The sequence below is a fragment of the Calliphora vicina genome, chromosome 1 (genome assembly GCF_958450345.1).
Source record: "Calliphora vicina chromosome 1, idCalVici1.1, whole genome shotgun sequence".
In the NCBI taxonomy this organism is placed as follows: domain Eukaryota; kingdom Metazoa; phylum Arthropoda; class Insecta; order Diptera; family Calliphoridae; genus Calliphora; species Calliphora vicina.
Window position 1 is genome coordinate 80,315,691 of NC_088780.1, and position 17,776 is coordinate 80,333,466.

The window sequence follows — 17,776 nt, forward strand, 5'->3', positions numbered from 1 at the left end:
CATTGACGTTATAAAAGTATCGAAAAAAGTATGTCATTTTTGTAAATGGCTTCAATTAGGTTTATAATTAAAAATAACATAAATGATCCATTGAAAAAATTTCGACATACAAATACATGGTTTGGCCAATTCAACATAGACGTAAATAACTCTCAAACTTACATAATTTTTGAAATTGATCAAAAAAATACAAAAAAAATGTGTAAAATATGTAGGCACTGAAATCGTTCTGGTTATTAGAATGGCAGATAATTGCAGCTGAAATTTATAGTACTTACTCTTGATACTTTACAGTATTAGATTCAAACTTTTTTTAATTTAGTTTCTATAGATTTTAAACTAGTTCCAAATCATTTCACTTTTATACGTAGAATGGTTAACTGCTAACTGTTTTATAAAAGCATGTGCTAATTTGCAAAAAAAAAAAAAACCTTAAAGAAAAAAGCTCAGGCTACTTCAATTCAAAAGTAAAAAAATCCGATTTTTCTAATATTAAAATGACAAGAAAAAGCCTTTGACTTTACAGCTCTATAAATAACCATATAGTTACTTTATAGCCAAAATAATTATGATACTGTATATTCTGAAGTGTTAAGAAAAATTTACCATCAACATTTTATAAAAATTAAAAAAACAAAAAAAAACATTTTTGGCCGGAATTTACCACCGTGCATAGTGGGGAAGGTACAATGCGTTTGTGCAGATGTTTATAACGCACAAAAATATTATTCTAACTCCCACCTTAAAGTATTCCGATCCACTTAGAATCACTTTCTGAGTCGATTAAACGATGTAAACCTTGTACGCAGAGTACAGTTCGCAATTTTGAAGATATTTGGATAAAATTTGGTACATATAATTTATTATTTATAATTTTTTCCGCCCAAGGATCAAGCCTGAAATCAGTCCATTATTTCACCTAGCCTCCATAGAAATGTACTCCCGAAATTGACTTTATCTGTCATAAATGTTTAATTTATACATGTATCTACACAAAATTCGCTCCAAATAAATTTTATATATATAAAATTCATGTTACCAAAATTACGATCGGTCCATAATTACTCATAGCTCGCATATATAAATCTTTTAAAAATGTTGGTATACACACCAAATTCAACATAAATGACTTTCATATAGACATAAATCACACGACCAAAAATAAATTATTGATATTTTTAAAAGAAAAATGTTTTTGCTCTTTTACTTAGTGTAGGGTATTATATGGTCGGGCTTGACCGACCATACTTTCTTACTTGTTTTGTATTACATTTTTTCTTTTCTTTGATTTTGTTATTTCAATTTTGAATTTGTGAATGAAATATGCATAATAAACTGTTAACTTAATCTTTCAATTTAGTGAAAAATTTCTCTGTTCCAATATTATTAGTGCTGGAATTTGTTGCGCACTATTAAATTTAATGAAGAAAATAATTTGACACTATCACTAAATTTTAGTGAAACATTTGTCTACTACATATCATTATTGTTTAGTGAGGTTAATATATTTGTACTCACCACTAAACATCAATAACTGTAGTGAACCATTTTGCACTATCACTAATTTTTCAATTTCCACTAACAGGAAACTGAAAATTTAGTGCAACATCCTCAACTCTGGTATTTTAAAATAAAATTTGCACGCAACAAGCGTTTGCTAATTTAGCTTTGATTTAGTTTAAGTTTGATTTTTAAACAAATATTTTCTTTTACAGAGATCATCGAATACTGGAGTTGCTATATGAAGAAGCCAAACATAATGTATTGTCCGGCCGATATATTATGGAATCTGTACATTCACTAATGTTGGGAGGTATACAAGCTCGTATCGAACTGGGCCCCTTCAATTCACATACTCATACGGTTAGTTTTTTTAGGTAAGTCGTTGACATGTTGTTTGAGGTCATTGACTAAGAATTTTAATTTGCATAATTTTATTTTTAGAGAAAATCAATCAAGATTTTTGCCTCAACATGTTGCTAAAAATTCGAGTTGGTCATGGCTTCCGGTTAGTCGGAAAAATTCAGCAGAAGTTCGCCTATTAGAACAATTCAAACGTGTGCCACAAACAGCGACGACACGTAAATTAATGCGAAAATATTTGGAATTTTGCTGGGCTCTTCCTTTCTATGGGTATGTTAATCTGTTGTTTCTATGAAAATAGTTATCGATTTAATTGTTTATACGAATATGTTTTTATTTTCCATATTTCACATACCTACATACTATATAGATTCATATCGTTAGTTTAACGTACACAAAAACGTTCTAAAACTATTTGTTTTAAATATATTTTAATACAGTTTTATTTCTTATTTGGAATGCTTTTTAAGGTATTTACTGATGACAATACAGGGTATTAATACTTTACAAATTTAAAATATTATTGAAGCCATTCGGTATGTCAAGAAATCATTTCGAAAAACACATTTCGTGTTTACACTATAGTGTTACAAATATTGTATTTGTTTGTTGATTGATATTTTTCTGCTAACTTTATTATACCCTTGAGAAGGGTATATATAAGTTTGTCATTCCGTTTGTAATTTCTACATTTTTCATTTCCGACCCTATAAAGTATATATATTCTGGATCATTATTGACCTATATCTGGATTACTAAGACATTAATATAGACAATATGGATATATAATGATAGATATTTCAAAGACATTTGCAACGACGTATATAAGACCATAGTAAGTTGGACCTACAATGGGTCAAAATCGGAAAAAAAAAAATTTTAAATTTAAAAAAAAAAAAAAATTTTAATTTTGTAGAGTTTTAACTCTGTAAAGAGAAATAACGCAAACGATTTCTCTTATGGTATGGTAAATCTCTTTTATTTAGATTGCACTTTGTATGTATGTATGAATTCGCCTTGTATTAAGCCATTGCTGCAAATAATCTTAAGCAACAACAATAACAGAGATTTACTTTGTCATCTTGCTTTACCTTTCAATTTATTAGTATGTAAGTTCACTCGTATTATAGACAGAAACGAAGTAACACATAAATAAATAAATAAATAAATAAATAAATAAAACAAGAAATTAAGAATAAAGTGGTTTTTGTATATACATACATACTGTAGAGTTTATTACAGTGGCGACGAGGATAGACTAAAAAAATAAGAAGAACTGCAAATTGGTGGAAACAAATTTTTTTTGCAGTAACAAATTGTTTGGTTTGTAAAAATAGGACAAAAAAAATGACTACGCAAATCATTGGGAAGGTGCCGTATTTTGACCATACGCAAAAAAATTGGCAAATATTTCAAAGCCAAATGGATCAATTTTAACTGGCAAACGAAATATTTGATTCCGTAAAGAAAAAGGCAATTTTGCTGACGTCATTGTGTGAAACTTCGTATATGCTGTTAACAAATTTGTTGAGTCCAGCCACAGTGGAAGATGCTACAACAACTTATGATAGCTGTGTAGCGGTGATGAAGAAGCATTTTAAACCACCGACATCAGGATTTGCAGAAAGATACAAATTTTATAATGCATCAAAATCTAGTACGGAGACAATAAACGAATGGGCCGTAAGGGTTAGAGCATTAGCGGTATATTGCGAATTTGGTGCAATTCGTGATCAATTTGTAATGGGGTTGGAAAAGGGTCCGGCCCGAGACAATATCTTCATGGAATCGGTGAGTTGTACTTTTGATAAAGTACTAGAAATTGCAAATCAAGTTGAGTACACTAAGCATCAGTATGACACGGTGGTAGTGAAAGAAGAAAATGTCAATTTCATCAAAAAAGCAAGTGGCAGCCGAGACAAGAAGGAGTCGCAAAAGAGAGGCATGCAGCAAAGTCACAAAAAGAGCGACCAACAACAACAATGTCAAGTGTGCGGTTATAAAAACCACAAAAGCGAGCAATGTAAGTTTAAAAATTATAAATGTAATTTGTGTAAACAAAAGGGTCACTTGAAAAAGATGTGTAAATCACAAAATATTAATTTTTTAGAAAATGATAATAGAGAATTAAGTTTATTTTCTTTTTCTAGTCCAAAAGACGGACCAATTAAAGTTACAGTAAATATTAATGATAAACCATTTGATATGGAGTTGGATACGGGATCTGAGAATAATGTAATTTCGGAAAATACGTACAGATCTACTTTTAGTAATTATGAACTTCGCGAAATAGATTTGCTATTGAAAACATATAATGGTTTAAATATATTGCCTATCGGTGCTTCTGATGTGTTAGTTCAATACGGTCATAAATGCAAACGTATCCCAATTATTGTAATAGAAAATGGCGGTCCACCACTTTTGGGTAGAAATTTTTTAAAGGCTTTCGGGATTGAAATTTGCAATGTAAATTATTCGTCTGAGCTAAACAAATTTAAGAATGGTCCCATATTTTCAAAATTTAAAGACGGTGGTTTGGGAAAATTTAAAATGGGTAAGGCCGTGTTGAAAGTTAAAGATGATGCATCACCAAAATTTTTTAGGCCTAGACCTTTGCCGTTGGCTCTTAAGGACAAGGTGGAGGCGAGTTTAGAAAGTTTAGTTAAATTAAAAATTTTACAGCCAGTCGACTATAGCGATTGGGGGACGCCGATTGTTCCAATTATGAAAAAAGATGGTAGTATTAGGATTTGCGGGGATTTTAAAGTAACTTTAAACCAATACTTAATGATAGAGAAGTATCCTTTGCCTCGCATTGAGGAAATTTTTACAAAATTGTATGGTGGCGAAGAATTTACAAAACTGGATTTAAGTATGGCGTACCAACAAATAGAGTTAGATGAAGAATCACGCAAATTTACTACTATATCTACTTCGAAAGGTTTATTTCAATATACTAGGCTTATATATGGTTTAGCTTCAGCGCCGGCGATTTTTCTGCGAATAATGGATTCACTCTTGGCAGGTTTGGAGGGTGTGGTTGTATTTTTAGACGATATTTTAATAAGTGCTCCGAATCGAAAGTTACATTGCGAACGTCTGGAACGGGTTCTAACTGTTTTAAGTGATGCCGGGTTTAAATTATCGCTAGAAAAATGTGAATTTTTCTGTAAAGAGATAAGATATTTAAGCCATGTAATTGACAAAAATGGATTGCGTATGAATCCCGAAAAAGTTCGCAATATTGCTGAAATTCCATATCCGAACAATGTAAAAGACCTTTAGGATTTTTTAGGGGTCGTTAACTTCTATAGAAGATTCTTGCTGAGCGTATCCACAATGTTAAATCCATTACATCAGTTGCTTAAGGCCGATACTGAATTTAAATGGACGCGAGATTATTCTGAGGCCGTTGATAAGATAAAAGAGTGCTTGTTGGCTGGGAATTGTTTAGCGCATTTTAATGCTAATTTTGAAACTCAAGTGACGGTAGATGCCAGCCCTGTAGGGGTAGGTGCTGTGTTGTCACAGGTTAATGACAAAGGCGAAGATAGACCAATTGAGTTTGCTTCGAGAACGTTGACACCTACTGAAAAGCGATATTCACAATTAGACCGTGAAGCCGTGTCAATTTTTTTGGAGTAAAAAAGTTTCACCAGTATTTGTACTGTCGTTCGTTTACTTTAGTTACGGATAATAAGCCTTTGCAGCGTATAGCGTTAACTCTGACAGGTTATCAATTTGATATTGCTCATATTAAATCAAAATGTAATATTGCTGACTATTTTTCAAGATACCCTATGGAAGATGATATGAAAATTGACGATTCGCCAAAGGATATTTTTGTTAATTATGTTCAAGGGATTCAGAGTGATAGAGGATTTTTGAATTTTGAAAAGATTGTTTTATAAACAAAAAAATTGCAGAAAGTTTGTAGTTTTGTTATAGCGGGCTGGCCGCCTAAATGTTGGGATCCCGATTTGCATCCATATTTCTTAAAAAGGCATGAGTTGTCTATGGAATCAAGTTGTTTGTTTTGGGGCTATAGGGTGATTATACCAAAACAATTAAGAGCAGAGGTGGTTGCATTTTTGCATGCTTCACACATGGGCATAGTGAAAATGAAATCTATGGCTCGTGAATGTTGCTGGTGGCCAAATCAGGGCAAAGATTTAGAAGAGATAGTTAAAGCGTGCGACCCCTGTTTAATGACTCGTCCCAGCCCTCCACAGCAGGATTTAATCCCTTGGGCTAGGCCAGAGGAAGTTTGGTCCAGAATACACATAGATTTTTTTGGACCGTTTTTAAAGCGTTGGTGCTTAGTTGTAGTGGATAGTACCAGTAAATGGGTGGAGTGCATTGATATGGGCAGTAATACGACAAGTCGTGCAGTGATTTTAGTTCTAAGGGAACTATTTGCTCGTTTTGGTTTACCAAAATGTGTTGTTTCGGATAATGGAACATCTTTTGTTTCCAATGAATTTAAATTATTTTTAAAATTTAACGGAATTGAACACATTACAAGTCCTGTAGGGCATCCGGCTACAAATGGGCAGGCTGAAAATTCAGTAAAAACTATTAAAAATGCTCTTAAGCGAAGTTTAGATAATATACCAATATCTGAATTCAATAGTGTTTTGTGTAGATTTTTATTTGATTATCGAAATACTGTGCATTCAAGCACTGGTTTTTCTCCTGTTCAAATTATGTTTAACGAACGCAAATTAAGAACTCGGCTTGATTTAATTAATCCTAAGCGCCAGGTGGTAAATGTAAAAAGAAATGAAGTTGAAGTTTTTGCGAAGAACAAACAGGAAAGTCAAATAAAATTTTATAAAGGGCACAATAAAAATATATTTCAATTGGACGACCATGTATTGGTAAAAGTCTATTCCGTTCCGGGAAAAGTGTCTTGGCTTAGAGGTTCAATACATAAAAGACTTGGGAGGCAAACCTATTTAGTTAAAACAAAAAATAACAAAATTTGGAAAAGACATGCAAACCAAATAGTTTTATGTAATGAGCCACTACAAGAAAAATTTCCGACAACACTATTAGATCCATTTCAGAAAATCCCCAATATCCAACAAAGTATTCAAAATAATGTAACTCATAACACTCTTGAAGAAAATATTGCACAGATTGAAGAAAATATTGTACCTATGGAAAAAAATATTGTACCTTTTGAAGAGAATATAACGAGTAAAGATGCACAAAAGAAAATGTTACATTAAATAAACCGCAAAATGAAATTGTAAAATATAATTTAAGAGAAAGAAAAGCAAAAAAGATGTAAATATTAAGTTGTTAAACTTGAACTGAAACTTTAAACTTTGTAATATATTTTGTAATACTGTAAATACAGTGGAGTCGGGTTAGAGTGAACACTTGATAATATGAACTACTGGATAGTATGAACACACAAATTTTTACATTGGAGACTCTAAAGAGTGAACATCGCACAGTGGGGGATCTGAAAAAAAAGTGGAAATAAATCTGTAACTTCTAAACGAATAGCCCGATTTTAATAAAATTTCCCATGGCTATATAGGAGGTGTCGATAAGTTTAAGTTTTGAATTTGGGCTTAACCAAGGGGGGGCCGAGCCACAATGCCCCATAGTGGGGCACCTCGGGTATATCAAAAATTAAAAATGATGCCAAATTTTTGTTTGCGATCCGATTTGAAAGATTTTTATATATATGGAATGTACTAGACGAGATCTACAAAAAACATTGCTTTAGCCATATATTATCTCTTATAGTTTACGAGTTATTCGCATTTGAAAAGTAAAATTTTATTTTTTTTGCCTACCTTGGTCTGCCATTTTGCTAATAACGAATCCAATTCTTTCCCGATTTTCTTGAAGTATATTTAACAACAAATTTATTAATAATCTTAAGAAAGAATTGTTAAAAAATATCTACTGAGTCAAAAGTTATGTGCATTCAAACTTAAAAAAAATAAAAAAGTCGTTTTTTCGCCATTTTTTTTTTTTCGAAAAAAGTACCTACATTAATTTTAAATTATACAGAAAATGAGAAAAAAATAAATAATGTGTTTATATTTTTCTGAAAGATAACATTTCGGGAAATATTATAAAAGCAAAATAATATCAAAATTCGTATTATTGCGTGGTCCAGAGCTTTCCGAAGTAGACCCATTTTTTATGTAAATTTCAACTTTAGACAACATATTCTAAAATCGCATAGCTGCTTTCAAAAAATTAAGACCAGTTTTGTATGTCCCAATCTGTTCTTCAATATCATGCAAAGGGATTTCATAGCCCCGAGCTTGGTACCTTCAATAGATCCAAAAATCAAAAACATCCCAATTTTGGGATTTTTGAAAAGTTTTTTGGGAATTGTGGGATTCTCAATAACAAATCCAAATCCAAATTTTCACTTTTGCATTCCGACAAAAAAATGTCTATATAATTGTAAAATTTAATTAAAAAATATTCATAAACCAAAAAGTTATAGCAGTTTAAAAATTTAAATTTTCAACAAAAAATAAAAAAAAAAATTATCTTTTTTTTGCAAAAACTCTTCTATGAAGTTTTTAATTTTCAATATATTTAAACATTTTTGAAAAGAAGATGCAATTTCCAAAATATTGATGTATAATATGTCTACCTTATTTTGTCCACGTGTCACAGTAATGAACGAATGATTAACATGTCTAGTGAAATTTCATCACCAAGTTATTTTCTTCCATAACAACTTCAATGTTAGGTACTTATATAATACATAAGTTCAAACATTAAGCGATTGCAACTCTTTTTTAACAATGAATCCCAGGTATAATATGAAATACCTGGGATATCCCTAAAACATATTTCATATTTTTTTACTACAGGTAATAGAACAGGTAAATTTCCAAATATACCTTCATGAAGAATAATTAATATATAATCATACTCAATCCACAAAAAACATTAAAAAAAAAATTTGTCCTCCATTTTACTTAAACATAAAATGGATCAATTTCAAGATAAAGTCAACCTCATATTGAAATTTATCGAAAGTACGCATAATAATAAAGTGGATAAAACGGAATTATGTAAAATCGAAAAGTTTGTTAAATCCTTTGACATAAAATGGAAAACCGTAAAATTTTCTGCTACGAAATTTGAATCCAAATATTGTGATTGGTTGGATGAAAATATAGAATTTTATGTGTCCACGTCTGCCTTTGGTGCTCCCCGTAAGGAATACATGGAATTGTGCCCAAAATCCAAGAAAAAGCGGTTATCGGATTCACTATCAACCCTGTCTGCTGAGGAAGTTTCGGATACATTTAAGGCTATGTTAAAGCAAGAAAAACAGCCTTTGGAAGCTGTTAAAATCGCTGATATTCTTCCGAATGCATCGCCTAGACGATTAAAACGAATTGTTAAGAGCATACCTACACCATCATCTAATACTGCTTTTACCGAAGAAGAGGCTATTGCGCTTATGTTGCAGCTGGGACTAAGCCGTGATAATTATATAACTTTAAGAAAGGCATTGTTGGGAAAAGGAGTTGAAGTGTTACCATCATATGGCTCAATTCAGGAAAAGAAAAAGAGTATTATACCATCACCTATTGAAGTTACTGATCGGAAAGCTAGAATTGGACTCTCCACTCTACTCGAAAATACAGCATTAAGGATTGCTTGCGACTTTTCTACAGAACAGCTAAACAAAATAAATACTTATGATCTGCAACTAATCTGTAAGTGGAGATGTGATGGCTTATCATCACTTTCGGAATATAAGCAAACTACATCGAGTCAAACATCATCAGAGTATAAAAGTGTATTTATGTCATCATTGCACAGTGGTCGGTGCTGTATGGAGTTGGCGGCCAAAAATACTTCCAGTGTAGGTATCAACTTGTAATTTCGGTCACGGCTTTATAAATATGTCAGAACTATTTAATGATAAAATGGGAGTGGTTGATGACTCATACCCTCCTCCTACCATACCTTAGCATCCAAATTCACCACAACGCGCAGTGCGAGGTTATGACATTCTAGTTAATCAAAATTCCATATCTCGGTAATAAATAATAGTACATTTATAATTTTTGGTACAATATATAATAACGATATTACACACATTTTTTTCAAAAATAGGCGTAATTGGACAACTGCCACACCCACTCCCTATATAAGTGAAACTATATACTTTTTAAAATTGATAAAAAATTAACAATCAATAAGAAATCTTACCAAAAAAATTGCAAACTAAATCTGGGCGTGGTCCGCTCGCTCGTGTGAGTTTAATAAAATCGACTCCTTTTAATCAAGCCAATCAGAATATGTATTTTGAACTTTTGTTTTTATACGATTGCATTTTTGCCAAAATTTTGAAATTTTTTTGCAATTATAATTTAAGCGTGTTTCTAAATGACTTTCTTTAAATGTGTAGCCCTCATTTTTAATATAGTTTTTCACGACATCCTTCACTTTTCGAGCTTTTTCAGCATTCTAAGCACCAAATATCAAAAATATGTGAGCGCGAAAGTTTGCAATTATAAGATGTGACTATTGCAAATACAATTTATAATAAGGACCAAATTCATAAAGTGAAAATATTAAAAGTCCGTGGAAAAGAAAAAAAACAAACACAATTCTTTACATGCATAACAATAACAAAGCAACGCGAACATAAACTAACAAAACACCTCACAAAAATTCAAAGTTGGACATCAAAAACAACGAGGCCGTTTTGGTGTATGGGAGATAAATCAAAGAGATGCAAAAGGATGCAGCTGAAATTTACAATTTTAGAATCTTGGAATATTAACTAATAAACCAATCCCATTGGAGACATCAGGGGGAAAAACAACTAAAACTCTAGTTGAAATTGAAATATATGGACGAACGAACACTAAAAATGATACTGGGCAAATATTAATTTTATAAAAAATACACAAGAAGCTAAACACATTGTAATTATATTAAAATTAAGTTAATACCTTCCAATACAATATTCATTTTGATTTTTTTCAAAAAAAACATTTTTTTATATGGTTTTAATTAATTTAAAGTTGCGCTTAATTTTCCACTTTTTCACTCTGCAAAAACCAACTGTAAACATGCTCTCACTTTTGAAGCTATTCTTGAAGAGTATAGTTGGAATAAAACAAAAACAACTATAAATATTAAAACCTTGTTTTTATAAGAAATAGTGATGACACATTTGGTGACAAACTTTTCACTTTGTTTTTTTTATTTTTGGCCTATGGGATCGACCAGTGTGCATTGGTTCCATTAAGAATTCGGAAGTATGCTGCCAGTGATTCTCCATCAACTAGTTTTGAGGATATATGGATTAATTCCACTCCTGGATCGAAAGCCTTTTGTAGGCCAATATGTTTCGAATATACAAAATAAACAAAGATTACGACACAAGATTTGATCAACTTAATTGAATCTGAAATTAAAGACTTGGTACCGGTTACAATCCAAATAGCTCAATATTCCTTCAACGTTTCTTTTAATATGAAACTAACGATGATCGATGGAAAAGTCAGCAACGCCATAACAGGAACATCATCTACTTGGAACTGTTCCATATGTGGTGAAAAAAATCGGAATTTTCGAATATATCCAAGGAAAGAACAATTAACGAGGAAGTGCTCAAATTCGGAATATCTCCTCTACATGCCTGTATAAGATTTCTTGAACATTTTCTACATCTGGCATATGATTTAAAATATAGAAGCATACCAGAAAATATCAATAAATCAGTAAATAAAAATGAAGAACTGATGGAAATGAGAGCCACGGAGAAAAGAAGAATTCAAAAAGCAGATTGGATTAAACATTGATAAACCACTCGTAGGATATGGAAGCACAAATGATGGAAATACAGCTAGACGATTTTTCAAAGATTTTGAAACAACCTCAGATATAACGGGAATTAATATGGAATTACTGAAAAAAGTCAATATTATTTTAATGGCAATAAATAGTAAGCACAAAGTGAATGCAACAAAATTTGGCGAGTATTCCACAGAAATTTCAAAACTTCTATTATCGTTGTACCCTTGGAAAGAAATGACACCAACAGTACATAAAGTATTATGTCATGGAAAAATCATAATTGAACATAATATTTTGCCCTTAGGAGAACTTACAGAAGAACCCCAAGAATCGAGAAATAGGGACTTCAAGTATGTTCAGCAGTTCAGCTCCAGAAAGTGTTCTCGACAATCTCAAAATGAAGACATTTTGAATAATATAATTTTATCGTCAGATCCAGTCTTATCATCTATGAGGAAACGTTGGATTTGCTACAGAAGTTTGACGTTTGAAAATAGTCATGACTTTAAAGATTGGCTTTATCTTTTAGATGTGGATTGCTCTGTTTCTGATTATTTTACTAAATTAAGCTAATTATAAATTTAAAAATAAAAAATATTTTCCCAAAAAAACATTACTTGTTTCTTTAGTTTTTTGTTTATTTATCAAATATTTCACATGAAATGTATGCTATGAAATCTACCTGTTCTATTACCTGTAATAAAAAAAATAGTATTATGTATGATATATGTTTTAGAGATATCCTAGGTATTTCATATTATACCTGGGATTCATTGTTAAAAAAGAGTTGCAATCGCTTAATGTTTGCACTTATGTATTATATAAGTGCCTAACATTGAAGTTGTTATGGAAGAAAATAACTTGGTGATGGAATTTCACTAGACATGTTAATCATTCGTTCATTACTGTGACACGTGGACAAACAATGAATCCCAGGTATAATATGAAATACCTAGGATATCTCTAAAACCTATATCATACATAATACTATTTTTTTTACTACAGGTAATAGAACAGGTAGATTTCATAGCATACATTTCATGTGAAATATTTGATAAATAAACAAAAAACTAAAGAAACAAGTAATGTTTTTTTGGGAAAATATTTTTTATTTTTAAATTTATAATTAGCTTAATTTAGTAAAATAATCAGAAACAGAGCAATCCACATCTAAAAGATAAAGCCAATCTTTAAAGTCATGACTATTTTCAAACGTCAAACTTCTGTAGCAAATCCAACGTTTCCTCATAGATGATAAGACTGGATCTGACGATAAAATTATATTATTCAAAATGTCTTCATTTTGAGATTGTCGAGAACACTTTCTGGAGCTGAACTGCTGAACATACTTGAAGTCCCTATTTCTCGATTCTTGGGGTTCTTCTGTAAGTTCTCCTAAGGGCAAAATATTATGTTCAATTATGATTTTTCCATGACATAATACTTTATGTACTGTTGGTGTCATTTCTTTCCAAGGGTACAACGATAATAGAAGTTTTGAAATTTCTGTGGAATACTCGCCAAATTTTGTTGCATTCACTTTGTGCTTACTATTTATTGCCATTAAAATAATATTGACTTTTTTCAGTAATTCCATATTAATTCCCGTTATATCTGAGGTTGTTTCAAAATCTTTGAAAAATCGTCTAGCTGTATTTCCATCATTTGTGCTTCCATATCCTACGAGTGGTTTATCAATGTTTAATCCAATCTGCTTTTTGAATTCTTCTTTTCTCCGTGGCTCTCATTTCCATCAGTTCTTCATTTTTATTTACTGATTTATTGATATTTTCTGGTATGCTTCTATATTTTAAATCATATGCCAGATGTAGAAAATGTTCAAGAAATCTTATACAGGCATGTAGAGGAGATATTCCGAATTTGAGCACTTCCTCGTTAATTGTTCTTTCCTTGGATATATTCGAAAATTCCGATTTTTTTCACCACATATGGAACAGTTCCAAGTAGATGATGTTCCTGTTATGGCGTTGCTGACTTTTCCATCGATCATCGTTAGTTTCATATTAAAAGAAACGTTGAAGGAATATTGAGCTATTTGGATTGTAACCGGTACCAAGTCTTTAATTTCAGATTCAATTAAGTTGATCAAATCTTGTGTCGTAATCTTTGTTTATTTTGTATATTCGAAACATATTGGCCTACAAAAGGCTTTCGATCCAGGAGTGGAATTAATCCATATATCCTCAAAACTAGTTGATGGAGAATCACTGGCAGCATACTTCCGAATTCTTAATGGAACCAATGCACACTGGTCGATCCCATAGGCCAAAAATAAAAAAAACAAAGTGAAAAGTTTGTCACCAAATGTGTCATCACTATTTCTTATAAAAACAAGGTTTTAATATTTATAGTTGTTTTTGTTTTATTCCAACTATACTCTTCAAGAATAGCTTCAAAAGTGAGAGCATGTTTACAGTTGGTTTTTGCAGAGTGAAAAAGTGGAAAATTAAGCGCAACTTTAAATTAATTAAAACCATATAAAAAAATGTTTTTTTTGAAAAAAATCAAAATGAATATTGTATTGGAAGGTATTAACTTAATTTTAATATAATTACAATGTGTTTAGCTTCTGTGTATTTTTTATAAAATTAATATTTGCCCAGTATCATTTTTAGTGTTCGTTCGTCCATATATTTCAATTTCAACTAGAGTTTTAGTTGTTTTTCCCCCTGATGTCTCCAATGGGATTGGTTTATTAGTTAATATTCCAAGATTCTAAAATTGTAAATTTCAGCTGCATCCTTTTGCATCTCTTTGATTTATCTCCCATACACCAAAACGGCCTCGTTGTTTTTGATGTCCAACTTTGAATTTTTGTGAGGTGTTTTGTTAGTTTATGTTCGCGTTGCTTTGTTATTGTTATGCATGTAAAGAATTGTGTTTGTTTTTTTTCTTTTCCACGGACTTTTAATATTTTCACTTTATGAATTTGGTCCTTATTATAAATTGTATTTGCAATAGTCACATCTTATAATTGCAAACTTTCGCGCTCACATATTTTTGATATTTGGTGCTTAGAATGCTGAAAAAGCTCGAAAAGTGAAGGATGTCGTGAAAAACTATATTAAAAATGAGGGCTACACATTTAAAGAAAGTCATTTAGAAACACGCTTAAATTATAATTGCAAAAAAATTTCAAAATTTTGGCAAAAATGCAATCGTATAAAAACAAAAGTTCAAAATACATATTCTGATTGGCTTGATTAAAAGGAGTCGATTTTATTAAACTCACACGAGCGAGCGGACCACGCCCAGATTTAGTTTGCAATTTTTTTGGTAAGATTTCTTATTGATTGTTAATTTTTTATCAATTTTAAAAAGTATATAGTTTCACTTATATAGGGAGTGGGTGTGGCAGTTGTCCAATTACGCCTATTTTTGAAAAAAATGTGTGTAATATCGTTATTATATATTGTACCAAAAATTATAAATGTACTATTATTTATTACCGAGATATGGAATTTTGATTAACTAGAATGTCATAACCTCGCACTGCGCGTTGTGGTGAATTTGGATGCTAAGGTATGGTAGGAGGAGGGTATGAGTCATCAACCACTCCCATTTTATCATTAAATAGTTCTGACATATTTATAAAGCCGTGACCGAAATTACAAGTTGATACCTACACTGGAAGTATTTTTGGCCGCCAACTCCATACAGCACCGACCACTGTGCAATGATGACATAAATACACTTTTATACTCTGATGATGTTTGACTCGATGTAGTTTGCTTATATTCCGAAAGTGATGATAAGCCATCACATCTCCACTTACAGATTAGTTGCAGATCATAAGTATTTATTTTGTTTAGCTGTTCTGTAGAAAAGTCGCAAGCAATCCTTAATGCTGTATTTTCGAGTAGAGTGGAGAGTCCAATTCTAGCTTTCCGATCAGTAACTTCAATAGGTGATGGTATAATACTCTTTTTCTTTTCCTGAATTGAGCCATATGATGGTAACACTTCAACTCCTTTTCCCAACAATGCCTTTCTTAAAGTTATATAATTATCACGGCTTAGTCCCAGCTGCAACATAAGCGCAATAGCCTCTTCTTCGGTAAAAGCAGTATTAGATGATGGTGTAGGTATGCTCTTAACAATTCGTTTTAATCGTCTAGGCGATGCATTCGGAAGAATATCAGCGATTTTAACAGCTTCCAAAGGCTGTTTTTCTTGCTTTAACATAGCCTTAAATGTATCCGAAACTTCCTCAGCAGACAGGGTTGATAGTGAATCCGATAACCGCTTTTTCTTGGATTTTGGGCACAATTCCATGTATTCCTTACGGGGAGCACCAAAGGCAGACGTGGACACATAAAATTCTATATTTTCATCCAACCAATCACAATATTTGGATTCAAATTTCGTAGCAGAAAATTTTACGGTTTTCCATTTTATGTCAAAGGATTTAACAAACTTTTCGATTTTACATAATTCCGTTTTATCCACTTTATTATTATGCGTACTTTCGATAAATTTCAATATGAGGTTGACTTTATCTTGAAATTGATCCATTTTATGTTTAAGTAAAATGGAGGACAAATTTTTTTTTTAATGTTTTTTGTGGATTGAGTATGATTATATATTAATTATTCTTCATGAGTTTCATATAATAGGTTACCTGTAGTCAACGTTTATATAGGTGAAGGTATATTTGGAAATTTACCTGTTCTATTACCTGTAGTAAAAAAATAGTATTATGTATGAAATATGTTTTAGGAATATCCCAGGTATTTCATATTATACCTGGGATTCATTGTTAAAAAAGAGTTGCAATCGCTTAATGTTTGAACTTATGTATTATATAAGTACCTAACATTGAAGTTGTTATGGAAGAAAATAACTTGGTGATGAAATTTCACTAGACATGTTAATCATTCGTTCATTACTGTGACACGTGGACAAAATAAGGTAGACATATTATACATCAATATTTTGGAAATTGCATCTTCTTTTCAAAAATGTTTAAATATATTGAAAATTAAAAACTTCATAGAAGAGTTTTTGCAAAAAAAAGATAATTTTTTTTTATTTTTTGTTGAAAATTTAAATTTTTAAACTGCTATAACTTTTTGGTTTATGAATATTTTTTAATTAAATTTTACAATTATATAGACATTTTTTTGTCGGAATGCAAAAGTGAAAATTTGGATTTAGATTTGTTATTGGGAATCCCACAATTCCCAAAAAACTTTCCAAAAATCCCAAAATTGGGATTTTTTTGATTTTTGGATCTATTGAAGGTACCAAGCTCGGGGCTATGAAATCCCTTTGCATGATATTGAAGAACAGATTGGGACATACAAAACTGGTTTTAATTTTTTGAAAGCAGCTATGCGATTTTATAATATGTTGTCTAAAGTTGAAATTTACATAAAAAATAGGTCTACTTCGAAAGGCTCTGGACCACGCAATAATACGAATTTTGATATTATTTTGCTTTTATAATATTTCCCGAAAAAATATAAACACATTATTTATTTTTTTCTCATTTTTGTATAATTTAAAATTAATGTAGGTACTTTTTTCGAAAAAAAAAAATGGCGAAAAAACGACTTTTTTATTTTTTTTAAGTTTGAATGCACATAACTTTTGACTCAGTAGATATTTTTTAACAATTCTTTCTTAAGATTATTAATAAATTTTAAAATTTTTTTTAATTCAAAAAAAGATACTTCAAGAAAATCGGGAAAGAATTGGATCCGTTATTAGCAAAATGGCAGACCAAGGTAGGCAAAAAAAATAAAATTTTACTTTTCAAATGCGAATAACTCGTAAACTATAAGAGATAATATATGGCTAAAGCAATTTTGTAGATCTCGTCTAGTACATTCCATATATATAAAAATCTTTCAAATCGGATCGGCATCATTTTTAATTTTTGATATACCCGAGGTGCCCTACTTTGGGGCATTGTGGCTCGGCCCCCCTTGGTTGTTTAAGCCCAAATTCAAAACTTAAACTTATCGACACCTCCTCTATAGCCATGGGAAATTTTATTAAAATCGGGCTATTCGTTTAGAAGTTACAGATTTATTTCCACTTTTTTTCAGATCCCCCACTGTGCATCGCCTGCCTCT

At 31.2% G+C, this 17,776-nt stretch overlaps 1 protein-coding gene across 1 annotated transcript in view; it reads left to right on the top strand.

The window, feature by feature from the left end:
* The window catches only part of Bili (FERM domain-containing protein 8 Bili), a 133,122-nt gene that overhangs the window by 11,842 nt on the left and 103,504 nt on the right, over positions 1 to 17,776 (top strand). Inside the window, exons 5-6 of the mRNA XM_065514998.1 lie at positions 1,716 to 1,877; positions 1,945 to 2,133. Of these exons, the coding sequence (XP_065371070.1) occupies positions 1,716 to 1,877; positions 1,945 to 2,133 (351 nt within the window). The remainder of the gene's footprint in view (positions 1 to 1,715; positions 1,878 to 1,944; positions 2,134 to 17,776) is intronic.